General features: G+C 35.5%; 1 protein-coding gene across 1 annotated transcript in view; it reads right to left on the bottom strand.

Moving 5' to 3' along the window:
- The window catches only part of CFAP47 (cilia and flagella associated protein 47), a 543,896-nt gene that overhangs the window by 21,679 nt on the left and 500,621 nt on the right, over positions 1-21,596 (bottom strand). The window contains exon 63 of the mRNA XM_042974584.1: positions 18,132-18,293. Coding sequence (XP_042830518.1) covers positions 18,132-18,293 — 162 coding nt within the window. The remainder of the gene's footprint in view (positions 1-18,131; positions 18,294-21,596) is intronic.

Raw genomic sequence — 21,596 nt, 5'->3', positions numbered from 1 at the left:
AAAAAGAATCCTAAAATTTACATGAAACCATAGGAGACCCTGAATAGACAAAGCAATCCTGAGTAGAACAAAGCTGAAGGAATAACATTTTTTTTATTTCAAACTATATTACAAAGCTATCGTAATTAAAACAGTATGGTTCTGGCATAAAAACAGACATGTACAACAGAACAGAATTGAGAGGCCAAAGCCAGAAATAAACTGTCACATATGCTGTCAACTTATATTTGATAAGAGAGCCAAGAATACCCAATGGGGAAAAGACAGTCTCTTAATTAAATGGCTCTAGGAAAACTGGATAATTCTATGCAAAAGAATGAAATTGGACACTTAAGCCATTCATGAAAATTAAAAAAAAAATGGATTAGAGACTTAATTTAGGACTTGAAACTCGGGCGATGGGGTGGTTCACTTGGTTAAGTGTCCGACTTCGGCTCAGGTCACGATCTTGTGGTTTGTGGGTTCGAACCCCATGTTGGGGTCTGTGCTGACAGCTCAGAGCTCGGAGCTCGGAGCTCAGAGCCTGGAGCCTGGAGCCTGCTTCAGATTTTGTGTCTCCCTCTCTCTCTGCCCCTCCCCCACTTGTGCTCTGTCTCTATCAAAAATACATAAATGTAAAAAAAATAAAATATTAAAAAAAAGAGACCTGAAACTATAAAACTCCAAGAAAACACAGGGAAAATGCTCCTTGGCATTGGTCTTGGCAATGATTTTCCAGTATGACACCAAAAGCATGAGCAACAAAAGCGGAAACAAACAAGTGGGATTACTTCAAACTACAAAGCTTCTGCTCAGTTTTGTAGAATTTTGAGGAACTGGAGGGAATATTTGCAAACCATCTATCTTTAAGAGGGTAATAACCAAAATATATCAGGAACTCATATAACTCAATAGCAAACAAACAAATAATTCAGTTAAAATACGGGCAGAGAACCTGAATAGACATGTTTCCAAAGAAGACATATGGACGGCCAACATGTACATGATGATTACTAACATCAGGGAAATGCAAATCAAAACCACAATAAGATATTACCTCACACCTGTTAGTCTTATCAAAAAGACAAGAGACAACAAGTGTTGGTGAGGACGTGGAAAAAGGGACCCTCTGAACACTGTTGGTAGGAATGTAAATTTTTACAACCACTATGGAAAATGGTATAGAGGTGCCTCAAAAAATTAAAAAATGGACCTATTATATGATCCAGCAATTCCACTTCTGGGTATATGACCAAAATAAATGAAATCACTACTAGAAGAGATATTTGCACTCCCATGTTCATTGCAGCATTATTCACAAAAAGCTAAGACATGGATATAATCTAAGTATCTACTGACAGCTGAATGGATAAAGATAATGTGATATATACTTACAATGGAATATTATTTAGCCAGAAGAAAGAGGAAATCTTGTCATTTTCAACAACATGGATGCACCTTGAGGACATTATGCTAAGTAAGTCAGAGAAAGACAAATACTCTATGAGCTCACGTATATGTGAAATCTAAAAAAGCGGAACTCATAAAAACAGAGAGTAGAATGGTAGTTGAGAGGAATTGGGAGGTAGAGGAAATGGGGAGATGTTGGTCAAAGGGTACAAACTTCCATTTATAAGATGACCAAGTTCTGAGGATCCAATGTGATATGGTGACTATAGTTAAGAATACTGTATCATATACTCAAAAGTTACTAATAGAATAGATCTTAGGGGTGCCTGGGTGGCTCAGGTGGTTAAGCGTCTGACTCCTGATTTGGGTTGAGGTCATGATCTCGCAGTGTGTGGTATTGAGGCCTGCATGTATCAGTGCAGAGCCTACTTGGGACTCTCTCTCTCCCTCTCTCTCTGCCCCTCCGCCAGCTTACTCTCTATCTCTCGTCTCTCTCTCTCTCTCTCAAAATAAATAAACATTAGAAAAAGAATAGATCTTAAATATTCTAACCACAATAAAAATAATGGTAACTAATTTTAAAAGACCAAAGTAAACCCACAGCAAGTAAAAGACAACAAAAATAAGAGAAGTCAATTAAAATCAAAACAGAAAATCAACAGAGAAAATCAATGAAACAAAAAGTTGATACTTTCAACAGGGTGAATAAAAGTGACAACCTGCTAGCACAATTCATAGTGATAAAAGAAAAGCTGCAAATAACCAATTTGAGAAATGAAAGAGGGGATACCACAAAAGCACTGCAGATATAAAAAGTAAGGGGATATTATAAATAACTACACACATATATTTGATAACTTAAAAAAATTTTAACATTTATTTATTTTTGAGAAAGAGAGCGAGCATGAGTGGGGGAGGGGCAGAGAGAGGGATACAGAGGATCCAAAGCAGGCTCCATACTGTGAGCACAGAGCTGGATACAGGGCTCAAACTCACCATCTGTGAGATCATGACCTAAGCTGAAATCAAGAGTCAGCCTCTTAACCGACTGAGCCACTCAGGCACCCCTATATTTGATAACTTACAAGAAAAGGAACAGTTACTGAGCAAGAGCCATTACAACTCACACAATGTGAAATAAATAAGCTGAATAAGTATACAACTATTAAAGTAATTAAATCAGTAATTTTAAAAAGTTAGTGAAGGGAAACTTCCAGGCCCACATGATTTCACTGGATAATTTTGCCAATCATTAAAAAAAAATTTGTTTCATGTTTATTCATTTTTGAGAGACAGAGAGAGACAGAGCATGAGTGGGGGAGGAGCAGAGAGAGAAGGAAACACAGAATCCAAAGCAGGCTCCAGGCTCTGAACTGTCAGCACAGAGCCCGATGTGGGACTCGAACTCACTGACTGTAAGATCACGACCTGAGCTGAAGCCAACGCTTAATTGACTGAGCCACCCAGGTGCTCCAATTTTGCCAATCATTTAAAGGAGAATTACAGCCAACTGTAAAAAGTATCTTCCAAAAAATAGAAGAGAAAGGAGCATTTCTGAAACTCATTTTTTTGTACCAAGCATTACCCATTTAGCAAAATGAGACAGAGACAGTACACTAATAATAGTAATGACAATAATAACAATTTGTAAGTAAGCTATAAGCCAATATTTCTCATAAACTTAGGTACAAAAATCCTGACCAAATTTTAGCAAACTAATCTGGCAATGCATAAAACACAATATATATCCAGGCCAAGTTGACTTTATTCCAGAAATGCAAATTTAGTTCAATATTTGAAATCTGATCAGTGTAATCCACCATGTCCACAAGCCAAAGAAGAAAGACAGCATGATACCATCAATTGGTGCAGAAAAATCATCTGACAAAATTCAACACCCATTCTTGATAAGGACACTTAGAAAATCAGAGTAGGGAAATTAGGAACTGTCTTCCACAAAATGTATGCTGAAGTCTTAACCCCCAGTGCCTGTGAATATGAGTGTATTTGAAAATGGGATCATTGTGTATGTAATCAAGTCAAGATGAAGACATTCTGAATTAAGGTGGGCTCTAATCTAAGATGACAGATGTTATTACAAGAAGAGATGCAGAGAAGCACACACGAAGAGCATGGCATATGACATGGCATCAGATGCGTCCACAAAGCAAGGAAGCTCAAGGTTTGAGGTCAACCCCGGAAGCAAAGAAAAAGGGATGGACCCAATTCTCCCTAGAACTTAGAGAGAAAGCATCATCCTGCCAACACCTTGATGTCTGACATCTCTCCTCTAGAACTGTGACAGAATAAATGTCTACTGTTTAAAGCCACCCAGATTGTGGTAATTTGTAACAGCAGTTCTAGGAATCTACTGCAGAGGGAAACAACTTCAACTTGATGAGAATTCGCTGTAAAAATCCCACAGCTTACATCATAGGTAATGATAAATGACTGAATACTTTCCAGGTAAGTTTGGGGAAAAAAGGCAATGATGTCTACTGTCCCCATTCTCCTTCAGTACAGTACTGGAAGTCCTAGCCAGTGAAATAAGGCATAAAATGAAATAAAGTCATACTGATTGGAAATGAAGAAATATAACTGTCCCTATTTATAAAAGACATGACTGTCTATGTAGACAATGCCAAGGAATCAAAAAAACAAAAAACAAAAAACCAAAAACCAAACAACAAAGCTTGTAGAACAAATAAATTTCAGCAAATTCAGAGGACACAAGATAAACACATATCTGTACTTCTATATATTAGCAATAAACATTTGGAGACAAATTAAACATAATGTACCTTTTACAATCACTCTAAAATCACAGGTCATATAATCCAACATCCATGCGATATCATGATGTCTTCTACCAGATAGGTAATCCCAGGGCTCATTACTGAATAATCTCTAACAAGGTATAACGTCTTGGTCTCTAAATCCATTATTAAATTCACAGATTTAATCTCTATGAAGCCTCTCTATTCTATAGATTTTCCCTCTCTACTTCTTCCATCAAGTATCCAACCAATCCCTTATTGTCTAGACAACAGCAACAACTAAATAGCCCACCTCTTTTCATACTTATTCTTTATATACATTTCAGCTGAAGTGTTCTTTTTTCCAGATAGATCGTTCCTGTGATTATAATACTTTAATAACTTTCCGTTATTCTTTGGATAAAGAGCAAAGTTCTTACCATGGCCAGTAAGAACTCTAAGTGTTGGTTTGCTCAGACCTGACCCAGCTTACTTTGTTGCCAAGCCTAATTATTAATTGAGTCTTTCATTCTCCAGTAAGTTCCCCTTTGGACAGTGAATTTTCTGGTCATTCTACCTAAAAAGCCTTGCATAGTCTGGCTCTAAATGACCTCTCCAGCATCTCCCTACCCTCCATACCCCAGAAGACACATTTTCTTATCCACTCTGGTGTTCCTTGGCCACCTGTTCATATCTAGCTCTCTCCCACTAAAGAATCTTCGCCCATATGTTTTTTATGCCTGTGATGCTCTTCCCTTCCTCTTCACCTTCTTCCTGTAAATCTTCAAACCTTTCCCCAAGGAAGTTTCCCTGGCCTCCATGCCTTAGCCAAATCTCCTCATTATATGCATTCACAACACCCTTAATTCTTGTCACAAGAGATAAACTTTCATATTTGTTTAAATGTGTGATAAACAAATCCACTGAATAAATGAATAAAAAAATTAAAAGAATGAATGACTGAAAGCAATATGTCCTATTACTGGTTTGGGTAGTGAGACTATTTTTTGGATATGAACATCATTTATATTTTGCTCCCATAGGGTAAATTTATTTGTTATCTTTTGTTTTCCAGAACTGTGGTGAGAGATTTTAGGAGGTCACCTCATTCTGTTTTTCTCATACTTCTAGATACCCTTGAGACTTTTAGTGACCCTCCTAAAATCCAAAATTCAGAATGAATAAATTATTCATAAGCTGCACCATAGCATTATAAACCTCAAAATGTCCAGATTCCCTTCCTTATTATTGTGATAATTTCTCACACTCATGACTGCTACATAATTAAGAAGTTATATCATGAAGCTAAAACTAATAGCAGAGTACAGTATCCCTTCTGATAGTAAACCTATCAGTAAGACAGGTTATTTAAATATTCTTATCAAAGATATCAAAAGAAGATATATGGATAGTGGTTGACTCTGCTTCATCTTGCTTCTTTGCCATTTTTTAAAGCAGATTTTAATTTAATTTAATTTATTTTTTAATATGAAATTCATTGTCAAATTGGTTTCCATACAGCACCCAGTGCTTTTTTTTTTTTTTTTTTTTTTTTTTTTTTTTTTTTTTTTGCCATTTTTATCATTAGCATAAGAAGGTTATCCCCCATGGCCAGTATCCTTCTATATGACCTATAATCTTCTTTCCTTCTCTCTTCTTTAAACTTCAATCCAAAGTTCAACATGATGTTTCCACGTTTATATTCCTAGATTTTCACAGAAGTATATATTCCTTGATATAGCAGAAGTCTTTGTTTGTACTTTGTCTTAGATACTTGTTCTGAAAAAAACATATGCTTCCCTTACTTGCAAATTCTGCCAAATATTTAAATAAGAAGTAATATCAATTCTCTACAATCTCTTCTAAGAAATAGAAGCAGAGGAAACATTTCCTAATTCATTTATGAGGCTAGCATTATCCTAATATGAAAGCAGGATATATACCTTACAAGAAAGTAAAATTAAAGACCAATATCTGTCATCAACAGAGATGCAAAATTCCTCAACAAAGTATTAGCAATTCATATCCAACAGTGTATAAAAAGAATTATACAACATGACCAAGTGGGATTTATTCCTGGTATGCAACATTGCCTCAACACTTGAAAATGAATTAATTTATTTCATCACATCAACAATCCGAGAAATCAAATGACCATTTCAAAAGATACAGATAAAGTATTAGACAAAATCTAACACCCATTCATGACAAAAAAAAAATCTCTTAGCAAACTAGGAATAAAAGTGAACTTTTTCAATTTGATAAAAAAAAAAAGTCTATAAAAAACCTACAGATAACATCAAACTTAATGATGAGAAACTCCCTAAGACTGAAAACAAGAGGAGGAAGTTCCTTCTCACCACTCCTATACAACTTCATACTGGAAGTCCTTGATAGTATAATAAAACATGAAAAGGACACAAATGGTATGCATATCAGAAAGGAAGAAATAAAACTGACCTTGATCAGATGATGTAACAAATCCCAAAAAATTTACAAAAAAAAATTACCTAGAAATAATAAGCAATTACAGCAGAGTTGCAGAATACAAAATTAATTACAAAAATCAAGCACTTTCCGGGGCTCCTGGGAAGTTCAGTTGGTCAAAAGTCTGACTTTGGCTCAGGATGTGATTTACAGTTTGTGAGTTTAAGCCCCGGCATGGGGCTCTGGGCTGTCAGTGCTTTGGATACTCTGCCTCTCCCTCTTCCTGTCCCTCCCCTGCTCGCTCTCTCTCTCTCTCTCTCTCTCTCTCAAAATAAATAAACATTAAAAAAAACCAACCATTTTCCTATGTACCAGCAATGGAGAACGGGAATTTGAAATTCAACACACAACACTGTTTACATTAGCACTGAAAAATGAGGTAAATAGGTATAAATCTAACATGTACAAGGTCTAGATGAGGAAAAGTATAAAACTCTGATAAAGAAACAAAAGAAGAACTAAATAAATGGAGAGAGTTTCCATGTTCATGCCTAGGAAAACTCAATATTATTAAGATGTCAATTCTTCCAAATGTTATCTGTAGATTTAATTAAATGTCAATAAAAATATAAGAAAGTTATTTTGAGACACATAAAAACTGATTCTACAGTTTATATGAAAAAGCAAAAACCCTAAAATAGTTAATAATGAAAAAGGAAGTTGCAGGACTCACATTACCCAATTTCAGATCTTACTATAAAAGTAGTACAGTATAGGGGCGCCTTGGTGGCTTAGTCGATTAAGCATCCGACTTCGGCTCAGATCACGATCTTGCAGTTTGTGGGTTTGAGCCACGCGTTGGGCTCTGTGCTGACAGCTCAGAGCCTGGAGCCTGCTTCCGATTCTCTGTCTCCCTCTCTGCCCCTCCCCTACTCATGCTTTGTCTCTTTCTCTCTCTCTCTCAAAAATAAATAAACATAAAATTTGAAAAAAAGTAGTACAGTATAGGTGAAAAACTTGGTATATACATCAATGGAACAGAGTAGATAGTCCAGATACAGGCTTGCATAAACACAGGCAACTGTTCTCTGACAAAGGAGTAAAGGCAATTTAATGGAGAAAGGATGGTCTTTCAACAAATGGCACTGTACAAATCAGAAACCGATATGCAATCAATCTATCAATCAATCAATCAATAAAGAACCTACACTCAAATCTCATACCTTTCAGAAAAACTAACTCAATGTGGATGTTAGGCCAACATATAAATGGCAAAACTGTAAGATATCTAGAAGAGAACATACAAAAAAAAAAGCAACTTTGGGTTTGGTGATGAGGTTTTATATATGACACTGAAAACATAACCCATGAGGGGCACCTGGGTGGCTCAGTTGGTTAAGTGTCCAACTCTTGATCTCTGCTCAGGTCTTGATCATGAGTTTAAACCCTGCGTTGGGCTCTGCAGTGGGCATGAAGCCTACTTAAAAAAAAAAAAAGTACAACCTATGAAAGAAAAAATTGATTAGGTGAACTTTATTAAAATTAAAATGTTTTTCTCTGTCAAAGGCATTGTTAAGTGCATGAAAAGAGAAGCTACAGACTGAGAGAATATCTTTTCAGAACAAGTACCTGTAAAGGATTTATATCCAGAATTTACAAATGATTCTTAAAACTCACCAAGAACAAAATCAAAAATCCAATTAAAATATAGGTAAAGAATCTTAAACTCCTCATCAATGAAGATATAGAAGTGGCAAATAAGCATATAACAACATGCTCAATGTCATTAACACTAGGCAACTGTAAATTAAAACAATGAGGTACCACTATTTTTAGAAGGGCTACAATGCAAAAAAACTGACACCACCAAATGCTGATAAAGATAGAGAACAATAGGAAATCTCATTCATTGCTGCTGGGGATGCAAAATTATCCACTTTAGAGGATAATCTGGCCATTTCTTACCTACTTAATCATATGCTTACTCTACAATCCAACATTTGTAATACTAAGCATTTGTCAAAATGATTTGAAGATGTACATCCATGCAAAAACCTGCATAAATGTTTACAGCAACATTTTTTCATACTTGCCCCAAACTAGAATCTATCAAGATGTCCATTTTTCAGCTCTAAAAAGAAATGAGCTATGAAGCTACAAAAAAACACGGACCAACCTTTAATGCATATTGCTAGTGAAAGAAGGCAGTCTGAAAAAGCTACATACTATATGACCCCAGCCACATGACATTCTGGAAAAGATGAAACTACAGAGTCAGTAAAAAGATCAGTGGTTGCCAGAGGCTCAGAAAGTGGGGAGGGATAAATAGGTGAAAGATGGGGAGATTTTAGGGCAGTGACAACTATTCTGTATGATACTGCAATGTCTGACACACATTTGTCAAAATCCATATAACTGTATAACACAACAAGTAAACCCTCATGTAAACTATGGTCTTTAGTTAATAATAATATATCAATATGGGTGTGTCCATTGTAACAAATGTAACACATTGATTCAAGGTGTTATTAATAGGGGAAACTGTGCTGGGGTTTAGGGATGGGGGTATACGGGAACTCTCTGTACTTCATGTGCAGTTTTTATGCATACCTAAAAAACTGACTTTAAAAATAAAGTCTTATCAAAGATGTATGTTTTGGGGCGCCTGGGTGGCTCAGGTGGTTAAGTGACTGACTCTTAATTTCAGCTCAGGTTGTGATCTTGCAGTTTGTGAGACCGAGCCCTGCATCAGGCTCTGTGCTGACAGCACAAATCCTGCTTGGAATTCTCTCCTTCCCTCTCTCTCGGCCCATTTGGGCAATTCACATGTGTGTGTGCTCTCTCTCTCTCTTTCAAAATAAATAAGCATTTAAAAAATATCTATAAATCTCAAAATAAATAAACATTTTAAAAAATCTCAATGGTATTATACAATACATTTCTGCTTCCTCATGGCAAAAATACTTTGCTCCTTCTCCAGATGCTCTATATGGCTATACTGAGCAGCTGAAGACATGAATTTCTAATAATTTTCCTTCTTAATTTGTCTTATTCCTTCAATTAATATTTATGGGGTGCCTGTTCATAAGCCAGCTACTATACTACTGGCCATGAATTTCCTGGCACTCATCCTTTCTTGTATTACAGGGGCTGCTCTTAATAATTGGCCATTTGGGGGCACCTGGGTGGCTCAGTTGGTTAAGCATCCAACTCTTGGTTTTAGCTCAGGTCATGATCTCATGGTTTATGAGTTTGAGCCCTGCGTCCGGCTCTGCACTGACAGCGCAGAGCTTGCTTGGGATTCTCTCCTCCCTCTCTCTCTGCCTCTCCCCTGCTCTTTGCTCTCTCTCTCAAAATAAATACATAAACTTAAAAAAAGAAAAACTGCAATCAGAGTGGCCAAAATGAACAAATCAGGAGACTATAGATGCTGGTGAGGATGTGGAGAAATGGGAACCCTCTTGCACTGTTGGTGGGAATGCAAACTGGTGCAGCCGCTCTGGAAAACAGTGTGGAGGTTCCTCCAAAAATTAAAAATAGACCTACCCTATGACCCAGCAGTAGCACTGCTAGGAATATACCCAAGGGCTACAGGAGTACTGATGCATAGGGGCACTTGTACCCCAATGTTTGTAGCAGCACTCTCAACAATAGCCAAATTATGGAAAGAGCCTAAATGTCCATCAACTGATGAATGGATAAAGAAATTGTGGTTTATATACACAATGGAGTACTATGTGGCAATGAGAAAGAATGAAAGATGGCCCTTTGTAGCAATGTGGATGGAAGTGGAGGGTATTCTGCTAAGTGAAATAAGTCATAGAGAGAAAGACAGGTTTTTCACTCTTATGTGGATCCTGATAAACTTAACAGAGAACCATGGGGGAGTGGAAGAGGGGAAAAGTTACAGAGAAGGGAGGGAGGCAAACCATAAGAGACTCTAAAATACTGAGAACAAACTGAGGGTTGATGGGGGTTTGGGGACAGGGGAAAGTGGGTGATGGGCATTGAGAAGGGCACCTGTTGGGTTGGCACTGGGTGTTGTATGGCAACTAATCTGACAATAAATTATATTTAAAATAAAAAAAGAATAATTGGTCATTTTGCAGTACTGTACATACAAGACCCTCAGCAATCTCTCACTTTCTGGTGTGAAGAAATAGATCTTTACTCCCAAAGATTAAATTAGTGTGATAATTTTATAGAAGAATTGAAAAAATATAATTGCTTTACCCATTTCCTGATCCAAATGAGTTTAGCCCTATGACCACAAAAAATTATTAATAGTGTCATTTATTGATTAAATCTCCTCTAAATATTATCCATTTTTTTAAGGAACAATCTTGCGATTTAAGGTCTTGTTCACCACATGCACTATAAACCCACTCAAAGTACGCTTTAAACTATTTACAAGGCTGCTGCTTTAACATCAAGAAATATTTATATCTCCTTCTTTATGAAGAAAAAAAGTAATATCTTTGAATTGTTATGAAAAAGGTAAAGGATATTTTTTGACTCAAGATGTGAGGATTTTATATCATGGACCCTCCTCCTTCCTTTTTTTTAGCTAATCCCAATGACTACATCTTAGGAGGGAACATTAGGGCCTTGTATACCTATCAAACTTACATCAGCAAATTACATTTCTTCCAGATAAATTGTCTCTTTTTCTTTGTTATTCACCCAAATGCATTTGTTTTGAAAGTTGATCACTTGTAAATTTTGCTATCAAAATTCTGTATCATCTAGAGATATCACATGCACTGACAAAGTGTTTTAAATGGCCATGTTAAATTTCAATTAAGGAAAATAAGGTATTACATAGAGAGACATAATATATATATTTATTTATCAGTAAACACTAAAATAGACATCAAAACTCTATATGGAACAAAAAGTTAAAATAGTGACACAATAAATATCTATTTAATATTTTATTTTCTAACTTTTGTGATTTCTAAATATTATTATCCACCTATTATAAGTATCATAAATATTTATATTTATAAATATTATAAGTATTATAAATATTTATATTTATAAGTATTATAAATATTGTAAATATTTATATTTATAAGTATTATAAATATTATAAATAGGTGGATAACAATAATAAGGTGGATCATAAGGATAAGGTGGATCCTTGAGATGTTTCCCTTTATTCTGATTTCATGAATTTATTCATTTACTCACTAATCACTATTTACTGAACTCCTAGAATGTATAAAATACTAAATGTTGATTTTGTGCTCTATAATCTCATGTTCTTAAAGAATGAGAGATAAAAAAAAGATCAAATATATACTCTAATTGTTGACCACACAACAGATTTATAAGCACAGAGGACTGGAACAAGGGAGATGTGCAATAACTATTGAATTAATAAATCAGAAATGGTCACTACATCATTCTGCTCTGTCCCTAATGCATGATGAATGAATAGAATCATAGAGCCCAGGAGCCCAATGGTTCTCTAGTTAAGTACTTCTGAATGGATGCCAAGCTATGTCATCTGCTCCCAGTCTCCCCATGGTACTCCTAATTCCAGCGATTCTAACTACTTTCAGTTCTTTCAATAGAACTCACTGTCTCATCCCTCTAGAACTTTGTATATATAATACCCTCCTGCTGGAACTTCTCCACTCCCTCTTCCCTAATCTGTGTTGCAAATGACAACTTAACCTTCAAGACTCAGTTTAAAATATGTGTTGATTGAAATAGTTTATTGTGCACCTAGGTAGTGAGTTTACAAAGATGAATAAAACATGGTCCCATGAGGATCTCCCTTTCTTTAGAGTAAAATATAATTGGAATAAAACACCACCTTTCCATATGCTTATTCCCTAATGATATGCAATAATTGAATTTGCCTGCAGGAATCAGCTCAGTACCTTTAGTTGATTTCACAATTAAATGAATATTATTGAATACTAACTCTGATTCAAGCATTTAGAGGATAAAAACACATTAAGAATCTTATAACCCTCCAAAATGTGACCATACTATGAGTTTCATATTGGGTTTATATTTCCATATTAAGGTAGAATGTCATTTTGTTCTCTTGCACACAACAACAGTAAGTTTTCTAAGAGAATACCTGTTATTGGCCTAACTGAAACATTAATCTTTGGAAATTTTGGTGAATGAATAAAGTGAATAATTCTAAGTTATTTTCTAAGTTTGATTCATTACTAGATACTTAATGGGAACTAATTCTGAACAAAGTCTAGGACGGCAAATACAAAAGACATAGAAGTTGCAAAAAAATCCTATATACGATGCCTAAGGAATAGATATATATGTAATGTGTGTGTATATATATATGTATATGCATATATGTGTGTACATATATGTGTATATATGTATGCATATATATATGTACATACATAAGTGGTCAAGTAAGATTATATTGTGATGACAAGAGGAATGAGAAGATTTTAGAAATGTGGAGAGGAGATACGATGGAAATTTTAGAAACAGACAGAAACTGAAGACAGGTGAGGAGTAATGGATAAGAATAGTGACTCTTTTTTCCTTAAGAATGAAGCAGATAATCTGTTTCAGACAGTAGAAAGAAGAAATTGGAAAGGTCAGAGTGAGCTAGGACCATGAACAGCATGCATGATTTAGATGTCATCTTGGGAAAGCAATAGGAAACCATCAAATGCTTTTGACAAGGGAAGTCACATGTTAATAACATTGTTTTAAGGAGATTGGTTTTACAGCATTGTAGTAAGTACATTGGAATGAAAGGGACGAGAGGCAGAGAATCTAATGAGGTAATTTCAATTGTTCAAACGTAAAGTAAAAACCGTCTGAACTATTAGTGGAATAAAATATATATAAGTAGCAAAGGGTAACAACATTGGGTATAATAGAAAAGTATAATTTGGGGAGCCTATTTCCAATTGTTTCTTTCTTTCTTTCTTTTTTTTTTTTTTTTTTTTTTGCCAGTATTGCATTTGAGAACTTTTTAGTTATGATGAAATCATTGAAACTGTTTCACTAGTCCTGGAAAACTGTTTGAATGCATTAAATCAATTCACATGTAAACAAAAATATCTAATAATTTGAAATATCTTTGGAAGTTGTAGAATAAGACTACCCAACTTCAAGACTCAGTATAAAGCTACAGTAATCAAGACAGTGTGGTATTGGCAAACGAACAGATTGGTGAACAGAACAGAAAGCCCAGAAACAGAAATAGACAGAAGGATATAGTCAACTGATCTTTGACAAAGGAGCAAAGGTAATACAATGGAACAAAGATGGTCTCTTCAACAAATGGTGCTGGAACAAATGGACATCCATATACAAAATTAAAAAAAAAATGATCTAGACAAGTACCTTATACCCATTACAAAAGTTAACTCAAAATGGATCACAAACCTAAATGTAAAACATAAAACTATAAAGCTCCTAGAAGATAAAATAAGAGAGAAAGTAGATGACCTTGGGTATGCTGATGCCTTGTTAGACAAAACAGCAAAGACACAATCCATGAAAGAAAAATTGGTAAATTGGACCCCAGCAAAATTAAAAACTTCTACTCTATGAAGGGCCATATGAAGAGAATTAGAACACAAGCTACAGACTGGGAGAAAGTACTTGTGAAAGACACATCTGATAATGGACTGCTATGCAATATAGGCAGAGAACTCTAAAACTCAAGAATAAAAAACCCCAAACAACCCAATTTAAAAAATGGGCCAAAGACCTTATCACACACTCCACCAAAGAAGATCTATAGGTGTCAAGTTAAGCCTTTGAAAAGATGTATTGCATCATATGTCATCAGGGAAATACAAACTAAAACTACGAGATACCACTACACTTCTTTTAAAATGGCCAAAATCCAGAGGCACCTGGGTAGCTCAGTCAGTTAAGCATTTGATTCTTGATTTCAGCTCAGATCATGATCTCACGGTTTGTGAGTTCAAGCCCCACACTGGGCTCTGTGCTGACAGTGTACAGCCTGCTTGGGATTCTCTCTCTCTCTCTGCCCCTCCCCCTCTCAAAATAAATTAAAATAAACTTTAAAAATAATAAATAAATAAATAAGTCAAAATCCAGAACACTGATAGCTTCATTTGCTGACGTGTAGGGCAACAGGAACTGTCATTCATAACTGGTGACAGTACAAAATGATATAGCCACTTTGGATGATAGTTTGGCAATTTCTTACAAAACTAAGCATATTTTTGCCATAAGATCCAGCAATCATATTCCTGGGTGTTTACTCCAAACAGATGAAAACACATCCACAATAAAACTTGTACCCAGATGTTTATATAAGCTTTGCCCATGATTGCCAAAACCTTGAAGCAACCAAGATGTCCTTCAGTAGGTGAATGGATAAATAAACAGTGGTACATCCAGTGAAATAGTACTCAGTGCTAAAAAACAAATGCGCTATCAAGTCATGAAAAGACATGGATAAACCTCAAATGCATATTACTAAGTAAAAGAAGCCAGATTGAAAAGCCTACACACTATATGATTCCAATTTCATGACGTTCTGAAAACAGGCAAAACTAGGAGACAATAGAAAGGTTCCAGGGGTATGAGAGAAATGAATAGGGAGAGCATGGAGGAAATTTGAGTGCAAATACTCTGTATTGTAATGATGCATATATGCCATTGTTATTCTTTCCAAATTCATAGAATATACAACACCAAGAGTGAGCCCTAAGGTAAACTATGCACTTTGGGTGATTATAATATGTCAATGTAGGTCCATCCCTGGTAAAAAAAAAAAAAAATACCATTCCAGTGGGTAAAGTTTATAATGAGGAAGGCTACACATGAGTGGGGGCAGGAGGTATATGAGAAATCTCTATACCTTCCTCTCCAATCTGATGTAAACCTAGCACTGTTTAAAAATAATGTTTTGTTTTTGTTTTTGTTTCTTTTGTTAAAGAAAGACTACATAGTGGGTGATTTTGTTTATATGAAATATCCAGAAAAGGCAAGGTTATAGAGATAGAAAGCAAATCATTGGTTGCCTGAGACTGGGGGTGGGAACAGGGGCTTGAGGGAAATTTGGGGGGAAATGGGAGAGTTCTAAACCTTGAATGTGATTATGATTACAAATTCTATAATTTTTCAAAGAAATTATTGAAATGTATACTTACAACGACATTTTATGGCATGTACATTATATCTCAAAAACAGGTAAAAAATATGTTTTACATGTGAGATAAGTAAAAGTATCATGGTCATGCTGCCTCTGTTATAACAAGGATAGCTATGGTGGAGCAGAATAATAATACATAAAAAAGAATCAATGTAGGTTACCTGATTGTCTCTACTTAAACCACTTCATAACCCAAGCCATTAAATTGTATGGAAAAAAACATTTCATCTATCTTTAAAATTTTTCCTAGACATGTCTCCTGAGGCAAGGGAAGTAAAAGCAAAACTAAACTATTTGGGACTACATCAAAATAAAAAGCTTCTGCACAGCAAAGGAAACAATCAATGAAACTAAAAGGCAACTGACAGAATGGGAGAAGATATTTGCAAACGGCATATCAGATAAAGGGTTAGTATCCAATATATATAAAAAACTTCTATAATTCAGGACCCCCAAAACAAATAATCCTATTTAAAGATGGGTGGAAGACATGAACAGACATTTTTCCAAAGAAGACATACAGATAGCCTACAGACACATGAAAGGATGCTCAAAATCACTTATCATCAGAGAAATGCAAATCAAAACTACAATGAGATATCATCTCATACCTGTCAGAATGGCTAAAATTAATGACATAGGAAACAACAGGTGTTGGGGAGGATGCAGAGAAAGGGTAACCCTCTTGCACTGTTGGTGGGAATGCAAACTGGTGCAGCCACTTTGGAAAACAGTATGGAGGTCCATCAAAAAGTTAAAAATAAAACTACCCTATGATTCAGCAATTACACTTCTAGGTATTTACCAAAGTATACAAAAACACTGATTTGAAGAGGCACATGCATCCCAGTGTATACGGCAGCATAATCAATAATAGCCAAATTATGGAAAGAGCCCAAATGTTCATGTTCATCCATTGATGAATGGATAAAGAAAACTTGGTGTATACACACACACACACACACACACACACACACACACACACACACACACACACAATGATATATTACTCAGCCATCAAAAAGAATGAAATCTTGCCATTTGCAACATGGATGGAGCTAGAGTATATTATGCTAAGTGAAATAAGTTAGAGAAAGACAAATACCATATGATTTCACTCATATGTGGAATTTAAGAAACAAGACAGAGGAACATAGGTGAAAAAAAAGAGAGATCTTAACTATACAGAACAAACTGAGAGTTACTGAAGGGGAGGTGGGGGGGGGGATGGGCTAGATGGGTGATGGGTATCAAGGAGGGTACTTTTTATGATGAGCACTGGGTGTTGTATGTAAGTGATGACTCACTAAACTCTATACCTGACTAATATTACACTGTATGTTAACTGGAATTTAATAAAAAATTGAAAAAAACCCTACAATGAGATATCACCTCACACCTATCAAAATGGCTAAAATCAAAACACTAGAAACAAGTGTCGGTGAGAATGTGGAGGAAAAGGAACCCTTGTGCACTGTTGGTGGGAATGTAAACTGGTGCAGCCACTGTGGAAGATAGTATGGAAATTCCTCAAAAAATTAAAAAAAGAACTACACTATGATCCAGTAATAGCACTACTGGGTATTTACCCAAAGCATACAAAAACACTAATTCAAAAGGATAAACGTGGCCCTATTTTTGTTCATTGCTGCATTAACCAATGCATAGCCAAATTATGGAAGCAGTCCAAGTGTCCATCAATAGATGAATGGATAAAAAAGAGGTTTTATATATATCATGTAATATTATTCAGCCATAAAAAAGAATAAAATTTTGCTATTTGCAACAGCAAGGATGGAAGGAGAGAGTATCATGCTAAGTGAAATAAGTTAGCGAGAGAAAGACAAATACCATATGATTTCACTCATATATGGCATTTAAGAAACAAATGAACAAAGGAAAAAAAAAAAGAATGAGACAAATGAAGAAAGAGACTCTTAACTACAGAGAACAAACTGATGGTTATCAGAAGGGAGAGGGTGGGGTGATGGGTGAAATAGGTGAAGGGGGTTAAGATTATGATTAGCACTGAGTAATGTATAGAATTGTTAAATCACTATATTTTACACCTGAAACTAACATAAAACTGTATGTTAACTATACTGGAATTAAAATAAAGAAATAAGAGTGGGCTATAAATATACATTAATAACATCCTTTGAAAATCACATAGAAATATGATCCTAAATTTCAATATCTATTGACTTTTGTCTCTTGTTTTTGGTTTTCATTTTGTAGGCTCTGTTTTCCACTGTTTAACTAAAAATTATGAAATACATACAGCTTTGGTTCCTAGTAGCATACTTCTCTGGCTTAAAAAGCAAAAGATGACATAATAGAATTTTCCATCTTAAATTTTGTTTCCCAGTTCAGCATAAATTACATTCACAAAACCAGTTACATACTTTTGCTTGATATATTACCTCGTCTGACTTGTCAGCCTGAAGTCGACAATAGATTCCTTAAATAAACCAACCCCTTCAATATCAATGACATCATCCACATCAGGCTCAGTACCAACCAATGTTATGGGAAACTTCCAGATCCCATCTGTTATGCACTCTATTTTCAGAGTGATTTGAGTCCTTGAATAGAAAAAAAAAAGATTATAAAGGATACTATAGGAAAACAAGCAAAAAGAGAATACGATATAGTAGATCAATATCTAGATTGAAAATGTAAGCAAACCTGGTGGTTTTAGTAAAACACTGGGACTTGTAAATCTTTAAAAAATGTAGATGACTGTTAATTACATTCTAGGAATAACTTTTAGGTCTTTGGTTATATTATCAATCTGCCTGTAAGATAATTATTTTATAGCACAGCTTATCTACTCTGTAGGTATTTACTAAGAACCAGTAAAATAAGTATAATTGACTGCAAATTTTTTGTAACGAGCACAGAGTATAATATTTAAGAATCCAAGGCGAGGCTGGCAAAAGGCCACAGGTGTTATACAAACAGGCCTTCTAGGGGCACCTGGGTGGCTCAGTCAGGTAAGTGCACAACTTCGGCTCAGGTCATGATCTCGTGGTTTGTGAGTTCGAGCCCCGCATTGGGCTTGCTGCTCTCAGTGCAGAGCTTGCTTTGGATTCTCTCTTTCTCTCTCTGCCCCTCCTCTGCTCTCTCTCTCTCTCAAAAAGTGAATAAACATTAAAAAAAAAAACCCAAAACCCAAATAGGTCTTTCACCATATAGAAATTTTCTGAAACATTGTGAAAAAGTTTTTCCAATTCTTGTTTCACATAGAAAAATTATATTTTCCGTGGACACTCACAAAAGCTTATAAAATTGACTTAAAGGCTTTTAAAAATTAAATTGCAATTTTAATTTAAATTAAAATACCACAAACACTTTATAATGAGATATAATTGAATGTCAGCTGAGTTAATGAAATGAATAGAGATAGCCTTTCTAAGCATTTGGCTATGAAGGAGAGTGGACATATGGAGCAATGGGTGAAACCGAGGAATGGTTACTTGTTTGTTTGCTGGCTTAGGGTGGAAATAATGCAAACATGTAATGGTGTGGCTGCAATATCCTTTGTCAGGTTGGACAAAGAAATCACAATCCTTTTATATAAAACTCTCAGAAAGAACAGCAGGTAAAGAGTTTCAGGAGAAAGTTGAGCTAAGATTATTACTTCTTAAGATATCCTAAGACAAATGATATCAATTATTTCTCTATTTATTAAAAATATGTTTAGCCCTGTGTTAAGTGAGAATCATCTGACTCATGACCACAGTAACTAAAGATCTCTCACGTTTTTGTATTAGACCCTTGATTTTTATTGAAAGAAAAGGTCAAGACCTGTAGAAATAATCTTTTATTTGTTTGTTTTTGTAAAACCACCTTTTAGGGCCCTGACAATTATTTCTTTTTTTTAACGTTTATTTATTATTGAGAGACAGAGACAGACAGCAAGCACGAGAGGGGCAGAGAGAGAGGGAGACACAGAATCCGAAGCATGCTCCAGGCTCCAGCTGCCAGCACAGAGCCTGATGTGGGGCTCGAACCCGCAAACTGTGAGATCATGACCTGAGCCGAAGTCGGACGCTTAACCGACTGAGCCACCCAGGCGCCCCAATGACAATTATTTCTATTATATATAACACTATCCTGTGAAAGGATGAATGTGAAACATTACATTGTATTAACTGCTGTGAAATAATGTTATATTTTCTTTTTACCAAAACATAAAAATTTTGTTTTCTTTTTTTACCTTGCCAAACAGGAAGAATTGAACTCAATACTTATTTTACTTATCTAGCATGGTTTAGGTGTAATTATTTTCTTGTTCTTTTTCATAATTTAATCTTTTTCGTGATTTTATTTTGGTTTTTCTCATTTAACTGTGTGTCTTCCAGTGAATCATCCCAAATAAATAATGAAGAAGGAATTATAAAAGTAAATGAATATACACATATATGCACAAAAGAGATTAAACTACATCAGAATGTTATAAAATGCTCACAAAAGTTTATGAATCATGCATACAAGTCGTCCCAGATCAGTTTTTCAAATATTCACCAAGAAGCTCTAAATCCACAAAATGTTGAATGAGTATAAATTCACACTGGTTGTGCTCTTAAAAATAATTTTTTTAATGTTTATTTTTGAGACAGAGAGAAAAACCGAGTGTGAGCAGGGGAGGGGCAGAGAGAGAGGGAGACACAGAATCCGAAGCAGGCTCCAGGCTCTCTGAGTTGTCAGCACAGAGCCTCACATGGGGCTCGAACCCACAAGCCATGAGATCGTGACCTGAGCCGAATGACACTCAACCGACTGAGCACCACCCAGGCGCTCCTATTTGGAAGCAGTCCAAGTGTCCATCGACAGATGAATGGATAAAAAAGAGGCTATATATATCTATATATAGATATAGATATATATCTATATATATATATCTAGATATATATAGATATATATCTATATATATCTATATATAATGCAAAAAGAATAAAATTTTGCCATTTGCAACAGCAAGGATGGAGGGAGAGAGTATCATGCTAAGTGAAATAAGTTAGCGAGAGAAAGACAAATACCAGAGCCTGACAACTCAGAGCCTGATGCGGGGATCAAACTCATAAACCACAAGATCATGTCCTGAGCTGAAGTTGGACATTTAACTGGCTGAACCACCCAGGTGCCCCACTCCTTTTTTTTTTTTTTTTAAGTTTATTTGAGAGAGAGAGAGACAGACAGACAGGGAGACAGGGGGAGGGTCAGACAAAAAGAGAGAGATAGAATCCCAAGCAGGGCTCGATCCCACAAACCATGAGATCATGAGCTGAGCCAAGATCAAGAGTTGGCCACCTAACCAACTGAGCCACCCAAGTGTCCCCACCTCACACTGGTTGTGCTCTTATTCATTAATGGCAACATTCTCCCCTTCTGGTTGTTGCTGGTAATTTCCACATCATTAAGTCAACATAATACAAAGCTAAGTATGAAAAAAAAATAAATAATCATAGAAAACTATCAACATAAAAGAGAAAATAAATGATTACAGTATACTATCTTCTTGCAGATTGGTTTTATTACCGTTTCCTGAAGATGACACTGGTATCTTTTTGTTATTGAACTACATATTCAAAGCCACTTTAAATACATGCCTGGCTGCTTCAAATACATAGTCAAACTACAAAAATTAGTAAAAGCACAGGTAATACTTCGACTGTCTTTTCATTACCAGGCTGAACTTTGTGCTTTGTGTATACTGTGGTTCTAATCGGTATCTCTGTATTAAGACACAAAGAAGGCTCTATTTCACATGTGACCTATCATACAGCATTTGCATGTGCTAAGTACCAGTTACCTAAGAAGGGAGTATAAAGACACTGGATGAGGCTTCCCAGAAGACTTCCCAGAAGTCAGAAGACAGACTA

The sequence above is a fragment of the Panthera tigris genome, chromosome X (assembly GCF_018350195.1).
Source record: "Panthera tigris isolate Pti1 chromosome X, P.tigris_Pti1_mat1.1, whole genome shotgun sequence".
NCBI lineage: Eukaryota > Metazoa > Chordata > Mammalia > Carnivora > Felidae > Panthera > Panthera tigris.
The sequence above is the reverse complement of the archived record's forward strand: the minus strand, read 5'-3'. Positions and strand labels throughout refer to the sequence as shown.